This window comes from Heterodontus francisci, chromosome 2 (assembly GCF_036365525.1).
Source record: "Heterodontus francisci isolate sHetFra1 chromosome 2, sHetFra1.hap1, whole genome shotgun sequence".
Taxonomy (NCBI): Eukaryota; Metazoa; Chordata; class Chondrichthyes; order Heterodontiformes; family Heterodontidae; genus Heterodontus; species Heterodontus francisci.
The window spans coordinates 108,157,245-108,171,862 of record NC_090372.1 but is presented as its reverse complement, the minus strand read 5'-3'; the positions used below and the strand labels follow the sequence as shown (position 1 = coordinate 108,171,862).

At 45.6% G+C, this 14,618-nt stretch overlaps 1 protein-coding gene across 1 annotated transcript in view; it reads right to left on the bottom strand.

The window, feature by feature from the left end:
- The window catches only part of vwde (von Willebrand factor D and EGF domains), a 306,182-nt gene that overhangs the window by 65,687 nt on the left and 225,877 nt on the right, over positions 1–14,618 (bottom strand). Inside the window, exon 25 of the mRNA XM_068052969.1 lies at positions 11,168–11,719. Coding sequence (XP_067909070.1) covers positions 11,168–11,719 — 552 coding nt within the window. The remainder of the gene's footprint in view (positions 1–11,167; positions 11,720–14,618) is intronic.

The following is a 14,618-nucleotide window of genomic DNA, read 5'->3' as shown; positions in this document are numbered from 1 at the left end:
TATGATGGAAGATAAGAATTAATATATAATTTGCAACAAAAAAACATTTCTTCAAGGCACAAAAACCCCACAGAAAAAGTGGCTAACAAGAGGAGTTAAAGATAGTATTAGATCAAAGGAAGCGGCTTATAATGTTGCCAAAAAGAGTAATAAACCTGAGAATTGAAATGATTTTAGAATTCAGCAAGGCATAAATTGATAAGAGAAAAAAGAATATGGGAATAGACTAGAAAGAGACATGAAAACAGATTGTAAATGTTTCTATAGGTAGATAAATGCGAAGAGATTAGTGAAAGTAAATGTAGGCGCATTAGAAACAGAGACAGGTAAAATTATAAAAGTAAAATACTGCAGATGCTGGAAATCTGAAACAAAAACGAAAAGTGCTGGAAATGCTCAGCAGTTCTGGCAGCGTCTGTGGACAGAAAAGCAAAGTTAATGTTTCAGGTCTGTGACCATTCATCAGAACTAGCCAAGGTTAGAAAAGAATTAGATTTTAAGCAAGCGAAGGGGAGGGAGAAAACAAAGGGGAATGTGTTTAATAGAGAAGGAAAAATTAAATAACAAAGCTGTCCTGGGACAAAGGCAAAGCGTGTGTTAATGCTTGTGGTGAAAGACAAAGCACTATTCCAGAGAGACTTTTAATAGCAGAATAATGAGCAGCTCTGATGACATGAAAAGTAGGCACATGGTAAAAAAATAAAATATTAAAAAAGGCCAGTCATGCTCTGAAGTTATCAAACTCAATGTTCAGTCCGCAAGACTGTCGAGTGTCTAATCGAAAGATCAGGTGTTGCTCCTCGAGCTTGCGTTGATGTACACTGGAACTCTGAAGCAGGCCAAAGACAGAAATGCTGGCATGAGAACAGGGGGGAGTGTTGAAATGGCAAGCAACCGGAAGCTTGGGGTCATGCTTTTGGACAGAGCGGACGGAGAGTTCAGCAAAGTGGTCATCCAATCTGTGTTTGGTCTCCCCAGTGTAGAAGAGACCGCATTGTGAGCAGTGAATACAGTATACTAAATTGAAAGAAGTACAAGTAAATCACTGCTTCACCTGGAAGGAGTGGTTGGGGCCTTGGATAGTGAGGAGAGAGGAGGTAAAAGGGCAGGTATTACACCTCCTGCAATTGCATGGGAAGGTGCCGTGGGAACGGGACGAGGTGTCGGGGGTAATGGCGGAGTGGACCAGGGTGTCGCGGAGGGAATGATCGCTTTGGAATGCTGACAGGGGAGGGGAGGGAAAGATGCATTTGGTGGCATCACGCTGAAGGTGGAGGAAAATTATCCTCTAGATGTGGAGGCTGGTGGGGTGGAAAGTGAGGACAAGGGGAACCCTGTTGTGGTTCTGGGAGGGAGGGGAAGATGCGAGGGCAGAAGTGCGGAAAATGGGCCGGACACGGTTGAAGGCCCTGTCAAACACAGTGGAGTGGGGGGGGGGGGGGGGAGGAGAATCCTCGGTTGAGGGAAAATGAAGTCATATCAGAGACGCTGTTGTGGAAGATTGCATCATCAGAGCAGATGTGTCGGTGACGGAGAAACTGGGAGAATGGAATGGAGTCCTTACAGGAGGCAGGGTGTGAAGAAATGTAGTCGAGGTAGCTGTGGGAGTCGGTGGGCTTATAATGAATATTAGTGGACAGCCAATCCCCAGAAATGGAGACAGAGAAATCTAGGAAGGGAAATGAAGTGTTGGAGATGGACCATGTAAAGGTGAGAGAAGGGTGGAAATTGGAGGCAAAATTGATAAAGTTTTCCAGTTCGAAGCAGGAGTGGGAAATGGCACTGATACAGTCATCAATGTACCGGAGAAAGAGTTGGGGGAGGGGGCCTTAGTAGGAGTGGAACAAGGAATGTTCGACATATCCCACAAAAAGACAGGCATAACTAGAACCCATGTGGGTACCCATAGAAACACCTTTTACTTGAAGGAAGTGAGTGGAGTTGAAGGAGAAGTTGTTCAATGTGAGAACAAGTTCAGCCAGGCGGAGGAGGGAGGTGCTGGATGGGGCCTCTGTTCAAGGAAGAAGCGGACAGCCCTCAGAACATCCTGGTGGGCGATGGAGGTATTGAGAGATTGGACGTCCATAGTGAAGAGGAGGCGGTTGTGGCCAGGAAACTGGAAATTGTCAAAATGACATAGGGCATCAGAAGAATCACGGATGTGGGTGGGAAGAGACTGGACCAGGGGAGAAAAAATAGAGTCAAGATAGGAAGAAATAAGTTCAGTGGGGCAGCAACAGGCTGAAATGATGGGTCTGCCAGGACAGTCCAGTTTGTGGATTTTAGGAAGGAGGTATAAGTGGACTGTCCAGGGTTGTGGGACTATGAGGTTGGAAGCTACTCAGCTACTCAGGCCCCCTCTCCCAACTCTTTTTCCGGTACACTGATGATTGTATCGGTGCCGTTTCCTTCTCCCACCCTGAACTGGAAAACTTTATCAACTTTGACGCCAATTTCCATCCTTCTCTCACCTTTACATGGTCCATCTCCGACACTTCCCTTCCCTTCCTCGACTTCTCTGTCTCCATCTCTGGGGATAGGCTGTCCACTAATAATCATTATATGCCCAACGACTCCCAGAGCTACCTCGACTACACTGCGTCCCACCCTGTCTTCTATAAGGACTCCATTCCATTCTCCCAGTTTCTCTGTCTCGGACGCAACTGCTCAGATGATGCAACCTGCCACAACAGCGCCTCTGGTATGTCTTCCTTTTTCCTCCGCCGAGGATTCCCCCCCCACTGTGGTTGACAGGGCCTTCAACCGTGTCCGGTCCATTTCTTGCACTCCTGCCCTCAAGCCTTCCCCTTCCTCCCAGAATACCGTGACAGGTTTCCCCTGGTCCTCACTTTCCATCCCACCAGCCTCCACATCCAGAGGATCATCCTCTGCGATTTCCACCACCTCCAGCGTGATGCCACCCCCAAACACATCTTCCCTTCCCCTCCCCGTTACCATTCCGGAAGGATCATTCCCTTTGCAACACCCTGGTCCACTCCACCATTACCCCCGACACCTCGTCCCCTTCCCATGCAATTGCAGGAGGTGTAATACCTGCCCTTTTACCTCCTCTCTCCTCAGTATCCAAGGTCCCAAATACTCCTTTCAAGTGAAGCAGTGATTCACTTGTACTTCTTTCAATTTAGTATACGGTATTCGCTGGTCACAATGCAGTCTCCTCCACATTGGGAAGACCAAACGCAGATTGGTGACCGCTTTACTGAACACCTCCGCTCAGTCTGAAAGCATGACCCCAGGCTTCTGAATGCTTGCCATTTCAACACTCATCCCCCCTGCTCTCATGCCAACATTTCTGTCTTTGGCCTGCTCCAGAGGTCCAGTGAACATCAACGCAAGCTTGAGAAGCAGCATTCGATCTTTCGATTAGGTACTCGACAGCCTTGCGGACTGAACATTGTGTTTGATAACTTCAGAGCATGACTGGCCTTTTTTAAAAATATTTTATTTTTTTAACCATGTGCCTGCTTTTCATTTAGTCAGAGCTGCTCATTATTCCGCTATTAACACTCTCTCTGGACTAATGCTTTGTCTTTCACCACAAGCATGAACACATGCTTTGCCTTTGTCCTAGGACAGCTTTGTTATTTAACCTCTCCTGCTCTATCAAACATCTTCCCCTTTGTTCTCTCCCCCACCCCCTCCCCTTCACTTGCTTAAAACTTAATTCTTTTCTAACCTTTGCCAGTTCTGATGAAAGGTCACAGACCTGAAACGTTAACTTTGCTTTTCTCTCCACAGATGCTGCCAGACCTGCTGAGTATTTCCAACACTTTTTGTTTTTGTTACAGGTAAAATTATAATAGGGACTAAGGAAATCGCAGAGATATCAAACAAATATTTTGCATCTGTCTTCACGGTAGAAGGCACAAAAAATATTTTGCAAATAATGGGGAGCCAAGGATCCAGTGTGAATGAGAAAATTAAGGAAATCAGTATAGGTAAAGAAATAGTACTGGAGAAATTAACGGGACTAAGTGATAACAAACCAACTGGACCTGATGACCTGCATCTTAGGGTTTTAAAAGGGGTACCTGCAGATATTGGATGCATTGGCCTTGATCTTCTAGGATTTCTGAGATTCTAGAACAATTCCCAAGGATTGGAAGGTAGCAAACATAACCCCACTATTTAAGAAAGGAGGAAGGGACAAAATGGGGAAATATAGGAGAGTGCGCCGAACATCAGTAGTAGGCAAAATGCTACAATCTATTATTAGGGACATGGTAATAAGGCAATCAGAAAATCATACGATTCAGCAGAGTCACCATGGATTATGAACGGGAAATCATGTTTGACAAATCAGTCAGAGTTTTTTGAGGATGTAACTAGTAAGATGGATAAGGGGGAACCAGCGGATGCAGTGTAATTTGATTTTTAAAACACATTCGATGAGATGCCAGTCAAGAGGTTATTAAGCAAAATTAGGACTCATGGGATGGGAGTAATACATTCACATGGACTGAGGATTGGCTGGTGGACAGAGGAATTGGTTAGTGGACAGGAAACAGAGCAGGAACAAACTGGACATTTTCAGGTTAGCAGGCTGGAACTAGCAGAGTGTTGCAGGGATCAGTTCAGTACTTAGCTCACAGTTATTTACAATCTATATTAATGACTCAGATGAAGGGACTGAGTGTAACACAGGGTTGTGAAAAATCCAGCCCACGGGCTAGGATCCAGCCCATCAAAGGTTTCCATCCGGCCCGTGGATGGAAACTGTACCAGGGTTGTTCCTCATCCTCACCAGACGTCCGTGACTGGAGATGAGAATTTTCCCTTTGTCTTCTTCTTTCAGACCAGCTTTAAAAAAAAAATCACAGTCAGTTTCACAGCTGACACGGAGCTGGGAGCGGGAACAGCGGCTTCTGAACTTCGGACAGATTTGGGGGTTGCCAGTGGGTTCTGTCTTTTTTTTTTAAAAAGCCCACTGGAAAACCCCAAATCTGTCCAAAATTCAGAAACCGCTGTTCCTGGTCTCATGCAGCAGCAGTCAGCTGTGAAACTGACTTGCAATCTTTTAAAAAAATCTGACCAACCATCTGCTGAGCGTTCCTGTTCTCTGCAACTGTCAGAGAGGGAGAGGATAGAGAGGGAGAGAGAGAGAGAGGGAGGGGGACAGAGAGAGATGGCGGGGGGGGGGGGGGAGAGAGAGAGAGAGGGAGGGGTGACAGAGATAGAGTGAAAGGGGACAGAGAGAGAGCAAAAGGGGGAGAGAGTGGTGAGAGGAGAGAGAGGGAGAGGGGTGACAGAGAGAGCAGGGAAGAAAGGGGAAAGAGTGAGAGAAAGGGGGACAGAGGGAGAGAGGGGACAGAGAGAGGGAAAGAAAGGGGACAGAGAGAGAGAGAAAGGGGGACAGAGAGAGAGGAAAAGGGGGACAGAGAGAGAGGAAAAGGGGGACAGAGAGAGAGGAAAAGGGAGACAGAGAGAGGGGGGAAGAGAGAGAGGGGATGGAGAGAGAGAGAGAGGGACAGATCGAGAAAGAGGGGAACAGGTTCTAAAAGAATGTGAATGGCTATAAACTGAGAGAGGGGAATATGTAGCGAGACCTGGGTGTTCTCGTACACCAGTCGCTGAAGATAAGCATGCAGGTGCAACAGGCGGTAAAAAAGGCAAATGGTATGTTGGCCTTCATAGCGAGAGGATTCGAGTACAGGAGCAGGGATGTCTTGCTGCAATTATACAGGGCCTTGGTAAGGTCACACCTGGAATATTGTGTGCAGTTTTGGTCTCCTTATCTGAGGAAGGATGTTCTTGCTATACAGGGAGTGCAGCGAAGGTTTACCAGACTGATTCCTGGGATGGCGGGACTGACGTATGAGGAGAGATTGAGTCGGTTAGGATTATATTCGCTGGAGTTCAGAAGAGTGAGGGGGGATCTCACATAAACCTATAAACTTCTAACAGGACTTGACAGGGTAGATGCAGGAAGGATGTTCCCGATGGTGGGGGAGTCCAGAACCAGGGGTCATAGCCTAAGGATACGGGGTAAACCTTTCAGGACTGAGATGAGGAGAAATTTCTTCACCCAGAGCGTGGTGAGACTGTGGAAGTTGCTACCACAGAAAGCAGTTGAAGCTAAAACATTGTATGTTTTCAAGAAGGAGTTAGATATAGCTCTTGGGTCTAAAAGAATCAAAGGGTATAGGGTGAAAGCGGGAACAGGCTACTGAGTTGGATGATCAGCCATGATTATAATGAATGGCGCAGGAGGCTCGAAGGGCCGAATGGCCTACTCCTGCTCCTATTTTCTATGTAAAGAGGGGGGACAGAGAGGGGGACACAGACAGCGAGGATGACACAGAGGGGAGGGAACAAAACAGAGAGGGGGGACAGAGAGAGAGACATCTATCTGGAATACTCCGGAACATGGCAACCGTCCCCCATGGGACTCACGTGGTCGCGCGCCGCGTCTATGTGGCATGTGGCCACTTAGCATATTGACAGCGGCCATCCCCCCAATCACGTGGCAGGGGTGGCATTGGCGATGCCATTCAGTGTCATCTGATGCAGGAGCAGGTTCTGCTGCCTTTTTTAAATGGCTGCGAGCCCTGAAAACAGTTTAACGTAATGCAGAGTTGACCTCTTCCCCCCCACTCATAGAAATCATGCTAGAGTTGACCCTTTCTCTCACTTCCCCATATAAATCATGCACAGTTGCTCCCTCCCCCACTTCCCGATACAAATCATGCAGAGTTGACCCCTTCCCCGCCTTGGTGGCGCCAGCTTCCCATGGATGGGAAAATGAAGGCTCGTAAGTGCCACACAATGAGCTCAAGATTGGGAACTCAAGATAAGATCATGGCGAATTAAATTTAAATGAATGCAAAGAGGTACTTTCAATATTTAAAGTAGGGTCCTGTCGCAGAGTGGCCGAGGTGCCGCCACGGAGCCTTGCTGCTGCCGGGAAGATCGGAACTGGCAATCACAGTGTTGGGCTCTGTGGCGGCCATTGTCACTCTGAGTCTCTGGCCACCCTCCACCCTGGCCTTCCCCCCACCCCTGGTCATGAATCTCGACGTTGGGCTGAGAACAAAATCCAGCCCATAATCACTCACAGCTGAACTCCCTCCCCCACCCCCCACTAGTGTTATTTGGGACTAACCATCCAACATGTAGGTGCCTTTGACTTAGTTTTGCTTTTGCAAAGTTTTTGGAAGTATTGTGGTGTATTGTTGGAGGTGTTTTGGTGACTTGTTGGATTTTGAAGATTTTGTATCCTGACAAAGGTCAGAGGACTTTTCTCCCCTGTGTACAGAAAGCCTACTGGAGTTATGGGGGCTATAGTTGTAGTGCCCTTTGGCCTGCAACATGACAGAGAAATGGAGCGACAGGCTGCAGAGAGGTGACGCTGCGTGCAGAAGGAGAAGGAGGTGGACTCTCCACAGAAGGTCCTACCTACCAAAGGTTTTCAGGAAGCACTTCTCCTACGTCCACCTCAGCACTGAGCAATGTTTGAGGTGTCTACAATTCAGCAAGGAGGTGGTCACTGAACTGTGCCACCTTCTTCAACAGGACCTAGAGCCACACAACAAGTAGAAACAAGGTACAGTGAGGACTGGAAGAGACAGCTAGAGTTAGAAATAATACAGAATTAGGTTGGATCATATAAAATACGACGACAATGTAAGATTGGTGAACTGCAGGCGCAAATAGCCACATGGGAATATGATGCAGTGACGATAACTGACTGGGCTCAAAATAGGGGAGTATTTGGATGCATAATATTCTTGGGTGCAAGATATTCAGGAAAAATAGAGGGGGAATAAAAAGTAGCAGTTTTAATTAAGGAATATATTATAGTGCTAGAAAGAGAGAATGCCCTTGGAGTTAAGAAGCAGAAAAGAAGCTATTGGTGTATTTTACAGGCTACCAAATAGTGGGAAGGAGACTGTGGACCACATTTGCAAGAAAGTTACTGAGAGATGCAGGAACTATAGAGCAGTGATAATGGGAGACTCGAACTACCCCAATATTGAATGGGGAAGTGATTGTGCTAAGGACAGAGAAGGGGGGAAGTTATGAAGCGTTTTTGGAAGAATTTTCTTGATTAGTATGGTTGCTGCCCAACGAGGAAGGAGGCATTGCTGGATCTAGTCCTGGAGAATGAAGAGGATTAAGTGGAGCATGTCACTGTGAGGGAGCACCTTAGGAATAGTGATCATAATATCATAAGGTTTAGATTAGTTATGGAGAAAGAATAGGAGAAATATGGAATAAAAATACTTTCCTGGAGGAGGGCTAATTTCTCAAGTTGAGAAGGGATCTGGCCCGGGTAAATTGAAGTCAAAGACTGGCAGGCAGAAATGTAATGGAGCAATGGGAGGTCTTTAAAGAGGAGATGGTTCAGGTACAGTCTAGCTACATTTCCACAAGGAGGAAAGGGAGGGAAACCAAAGCCAGAGCTCGCTGGATGACAAAGGAAGTAGAGAGTAGGATGTGCAAAAGGAAATAAGAGGGGTAAAGAGACAGTACAGGTATAGCTTGATGGCTAACATAATTGGGAATCCAAAAGTATTGTATGGGCTTATTAACAGTAAAAACGGTTGTTAGAGCAGCGGTGGGCCCAATTAGGGACCAAAATGGAGATTTATTGGTGGAGGCAGAAGGCATGACTGAGGTACTAAATGAGTACTTTGCATCAGTGTTTACCAAGGAAGAGAACCTTGTCAAATCTACAGTAAACGAGGAGGTTGTTGGGATACTGGATGAGATAAAAATAAAGATAGGTAACAGAAAGGCTGGCAGTGCTTAAAGTGGATAAGTCACCAGTTCCAGATGGGAATGGCCCTAGGTTGCTGAGGGAAGTAAGGATAGAAATTGCAGAGGAGTTGGTCACAATCTTCCAATCCTCCTTAGATACAGGGTTGGTAACAGAGAACTGCAGAATTGCAAATGTTACACCCTTGTTCAAAAGGAAGATAAGAGCACACCTAGAAGTACAGGCCAGTCAGCTTAATGTTTGTGGTGAGGAAGCTGTTAGAAACAATAATCCAGGAGAAAATTTACATCCATTTGGACAAGGATGGACAGATAAAGGAGAGCCAGCATGGATTTGTTCAGGGAAAATCATGTTTGACTGACTTGATTGAGTTTTTTGATGAGGTAACAGAGACGGTGGATAAGAGCAGTGCAATCAATATTTTGACTTTCAAAAGGCATTTGATAAGGTGTATTAGTCTTGTTACCAAAATTGAAATCCTTGAGATAAAAAGAATAGTAGCAGCATGGATACAAAATTGACTAAGGGTTAGAAAACAGGGGGAAATGTCTCTTATTTCAGACTTGAGGGAGGTATATAATGGTGTTCCTCAGGGTTTAGTACAAGGAACACAGCTGCTTTTGATACACATTAATGACTTGGACTTGGGGGTACAAGGCACAATTTTGAAATTTGCAGATGGTTCCAGGGTTGAGGGATTACAGTTATGTGGAGAGACTAGAGAAGCTAGGGTTGTTCTCCTTAGAGCGGAGAAGACTAAGAGGAAAATTGATAGAGGTATTTAAAATCCTGAAGGGTTTAGTAAATAAAGAGAAACTTTTATCAATGCTGAAGGGTCAGGTTTTCTAAGAATGTGGCAGCTCTATTCTGCACAGCTGGAGTTTTTCCAGGTAAAAGTTGCCTGGATGGTATAAAGGGATGCCTTCCTGTAGATCTATTGTCAGTGGTCTGATATACCATAGTCCAGTGATGGACATATGGCTTCCTGACAGTTGTCGTCATCACAGTAGGTGTGGTAATTGTAGCAATGATTTTTGCTGTTGAAAACTCCGGGTTTCGGAAGATCTATAGAATATCATAATTATGTTAATTATTGTATCAAAGTTTTTCAATAATGACTGTGCTGAAGGGCACAGATTTAAGGCTATTGGCAAAAGAACCAGAGGCGACATGAAGCTATGAGTGTTTAGGAACGCACTAAACACTCTGATATGGTGGTAGATACAGATTCAATAGCAGCTTTCAAAAGAAAATTGAATAAATATTTGAAGGAGAAAAAACTGCAGGGATATGTGGAAAGAGTCGGGAAGTGTGACTAACTGGATTGTTCTTCAAAAAAGCTGGCTCAGATTTGACGGGTTGAATGCACTCCTTCTGTGCTGTAATATTCTATGATTCTATGATAAGATGGCCCTACCCAGAATCAATCCTTCCAACAGGAAACCAATGTTTTAAGATTGTTGGGCAAGGTAATTTGCTCTGGATGTTTCTGTTCTAGCCTGTCCCTCTTTGCTTTCCCTAACGTGGATATTTAGCACTTCTTCCTTTTCCATTGCTAGTTCTCTATTTCTCAGCAGGGTGATTACTCTCTCAAATTCTTCCTCCAGAATCCTCCCTCCCTCCATTTGTGCCAGCTGTGGTGCAGTTAGTAGCACTCTTGCCTCCAGAGACTTAAGTCCACAAAATAATACAGTAAAGATCAAGGGATAAAGGGATACTGCGTGAAAATGGCATTGAGGTAGAAGATCAGCCAAGATCTAGTGGAATGGTAGAGCAGGGTTGAGGGGCCGAATGGCCTACTCTGCTCCTATTTCCTAGGTTCCTTCTGAAGGAGTGTTGCACTGTTGGAGGTGTCGTCTTTTAGATGAGATATCAAACCAAGGTCCTATCTGCTCTCTAAGATGTAGGTAAAAACTCCCATGGCACTATTTTGAAGAGGAGGGGAGTTACCCCTGTGTCCAGGCTGTTATTTATTCTCGATCAACATCACAAAACAGATTATCTGTTCATTATCACATTGCTGTTTGTGGAAGCTTGCTGTGCACAAATGGGCTGCTGCATTTCCTACATTACAACAGTGACCAGACTTCAAAAAGTACTTAATTGGTTGTAAATCACTTTGGGATGTCCTGAGGTCGTGAAAGCACGATATAAATGCAAGTCTTTTTTTGAGTGCGAGCCCATTTTCGCTCCTACTTGTCTTTAAAAGCAGCTTGTGCTAAATGCAATTGAAATTCTAGACAAATAATAAATGATACACAAAAGTAGGGAGTTTTCTAACATTATAAAAATATATAAGCTCTGCACACTTTAGCTTTACTCTCTTCTGTGATGGGTGTGTTCCTCTCTCATTTTGCTTCCTAATATGTAAGAAATTGAACATTTACTCAGCCATGTATACAATAGTACTAAGATAAAATACAATACCTTTGCATGTGACTCCATTGCCAAAATAGCCAAAAGGGCACCGTCCACATTTGAAGCTTCCATAATGAGTCGGTTCGCAAGGAACCCCAGAGAAACAAGGTGAGTCTGCACATGTAACAATCTTTGGTTCAGGCGTCCGTTCGTCCTCTGTGTAAAGGCCTTCTGAAGTCACAGCCACACTGGGAGTCTGTGATTTTATTAAAGGTCTTCTCTGAGTCAATGATGGACCAAGTGTTTTTGGAACACCTCTTTCTCCTTTCATGCTGTCTCTCGCTGTATTATCACTTGGCGCATCTCTACTGCTCCCTCTTGTCCCTTTATTGTTTTCTAAGAATGTGGCAGCTCTGTTTTGCACAGCTGGAGTTTTTCCAGGTAAAAGTTGCCTGGATGGAATAGAGGGATGCCTTTCTGTAGATCTATTGTCAGTGGTCTGATATACCATAGTCCAATGATGGACATGTGGCTTCCCGACAGTTGTCGTTATCACAGTAGGTGTGGTAGTTGTGGCAGTGATTCTTGCTGTTGATCTGATAACACCGGGTTTCGGAAGATCTATAGAATATCATAATTATCTTAATAATTGTATCAAAGTTTTTCAATAAAGACTACTGTCATCTAATATTTAAAAACATACAAGGGGCTCAATAATCCAGAGGTCACAATCTTTGTAGTTACACCAAGGTTGTGCCTATATGTGCCCATTGCTGACTCCATTAGCGTTTGTGGGGCAGCAGGAAGGCATCTCCTTTGCATGGGTCAGAGGGCCCCTGCACCACTAGGGACAAGTTTCTGGTATGCATTTTCCCCACAAGGCTGGAAAACCTGATTGCTGCTTGCCATTGGGGGGTGGGGTTGACGGTGGGGAAGATGCCTTGAAGACCCTATTTAGCTCCCTTGGCCTTGCGCAAGGAGGCCGGTCCAGGTAAAAAAAAAAGACACCCCTCTTGGCTTAAGGACAGAAAACAGCGAGTTGTGGTCGGTATATGGTTGGTTTTCAGTCAGGAGAATGGTAGACAATGGTGTTCCCAAGGTTTGGTACAAGAACCATTGTTTCTCTGATATAAATGACTTGGATGTTGGAATGCAGAATAAAATTTCAAAATTTGCCGATGATACCAAACCTGGAGGTGTGGCAGGCAGTGAGGATGATACTAATCGACTGTAACAGGACATAGATAGGCTAGCAGAATGGGCAGACAAGTGGCAGATGGAATTTAATACAAGGAAATGTGAGGTGATGCATTTTGGCAGAAGGGATAGGGAGACACAATATAGACTAAATGGTAAACATCTAAAGAGTGTACAGGGACAGAGGTCATGTGCATAGATCTTTGAAGGTGGAAGGACATAGAGAGAGAGTAGTTAGCAAAGCATATGGGATCTTGGGCTCCATCAATACAAGTTTTGAATACAAAAACAGGGAAGTTATGCTGAACCTTTATAAAGCACTGGTTAGGCCACAAAGAGAGTACGGTGTCCAGTTCTGGTCACCACACTTTAGGAAGGATATGAGAATCCTTGAGAGGGTGCAGAATATTTCCAGGGATGAGGGATTTTAGCTACAAGGTTAGGTTGGAGGAGTTGGTTTTGTTCTCCTTGCAGCAAAGGAGATTGAGGGGAGACTTGATAGAGATGTGCAAGATTATGACACGTTTAGCTAAGGTAGACAAAGAAAAGCTGTTCCCATTCGCTGATCATGCAAGGACTTAGGGACATAGATTTAAGGTTTTGGGCAAGGGATGCAGGGGGGATGTGAGGAAGAACTTTTACACAGTGAGTGGTCATGACCTGGAACTTGCTGCCTACTCGGGTGGTGGAAGCAGAGACAATGAATGATTTCAATAGGAAACTAGATGGACACTTGTGGGAAATAAACTTGCAGGACTATAGGGATAGAGTAGGGGAATGGGACTGATTGGATTTCTCTACAGAAAGTTGGCATGGACTCAATGGGCTGAATGCCCTCCATCTGTGCTGTAATGACTCTATGACACTTTGAGCCACCAGGTTGTTCCTGGCCTGGACCCACCAGTAAGGCCCATTAATTCCCATCTGGACTTTGTTATGTCTCATCTCTTGCACTGTTCTGGCTTTCAGTATTACACCAGGTTCCTACTGAACCAGGAAGCAAGAACTCACAGGGCTGGATTTAGTCACAGCAGCAGTGCTCCTGGTGCCGGGCCAAAAAGGTGAGGGGAATCCAGCCTAGGCCTTACGGAACCCCTCCCCTGTGCAATTCAACGGCTCTCAGGCACTTAAGTGCCTGGTGCTAGGATCTCTGTCCCTTTAAAGACAGAGATTCTGCCTCCAAGAGCTGCCTCTCAAACAGATGGCCTGCAGCTCAGTAGTATTGGCAGCACCAACGGAGCGGTGGCTACTGCCGGTACAAGAGACCTGGAAGAAGGTCCAGCACTGGAGACCAGGACCAAAGGTAAGTGAGGTGGGGTCACCAGGGCCGGTCTGGCAGGACCCGGCAATGGGGGGTGGGGGTGAGTGGGTGATGAGTGTGGGGGGAGTGAAATGGGAGGGGGGGGCGTTAGCCAGCAGGGGTCTTCCATGGGCCACAGATTGCCTACTGAGGAGGCCCTCCCCCCACCCCCACATTAAGCCCACGAGCAGGTTGCCTTGTTTCACTGGACAATCTCTCCATGTGGGGGAGGACCCCCGCCGCTGGCTTAATTCAGCGATGGCGGGAAGAGGCCCTGAAGTGGCTACTGATTGGCCACTTAAGGGTCTCAACTGACCTCTGGGCGGGAAGGCCATCTTCAGTATTTCCTGACCCTGATATCATCGCAGAGCAACAGGAAGGCAACAGGCTCCCTACCATCACCACCCGCCCCCACTGTCTCCTGTCGCAATTCTATGGGCACCCCACCCCTCATCTCCTAGCCTATCTCTGGGGGCCCATTAAATCCAGCCCACAGTGTACAGAGTACCCACACCTGGTTCTTCCCCTTTGGTATGAACAGCCTTCGAAGGGAATGGCAGAGGTACTGCCCCTTATAAAACTGGTCGGGAAATTTGAGACTAAGATATAGCTCAAGTCACATGTTGATTTTTACAATGAGGACTGCAATTATTCAGAACATACAGGTGACAAAACATTTTTTGGCAACCTGAGGTAGGATGGAGATGGCCAATAATGTAGAACTGGATTAAGCAATCTTGGAGATAAATAGGATACGGATTTGAATCAAGCTGCAATTATATTGCAGTACATACTTAAATATCAGACTCTTAACTTTAGTATCTTTGATTCAGACCTTCAATCTGACTCAAACTATACTGCCACCTACATGGCAACGTCGATTCAGAACAGCTTGTATAACTGCAGCCTTATTTTGGGATTCAGGTGATGATTATGAATTACCCAAACATTTCTGTCACTATTTATGAAATCATCTGAATTCCTCAATGAGATTACAGCTTTGTAATCACTCCCATATGACTT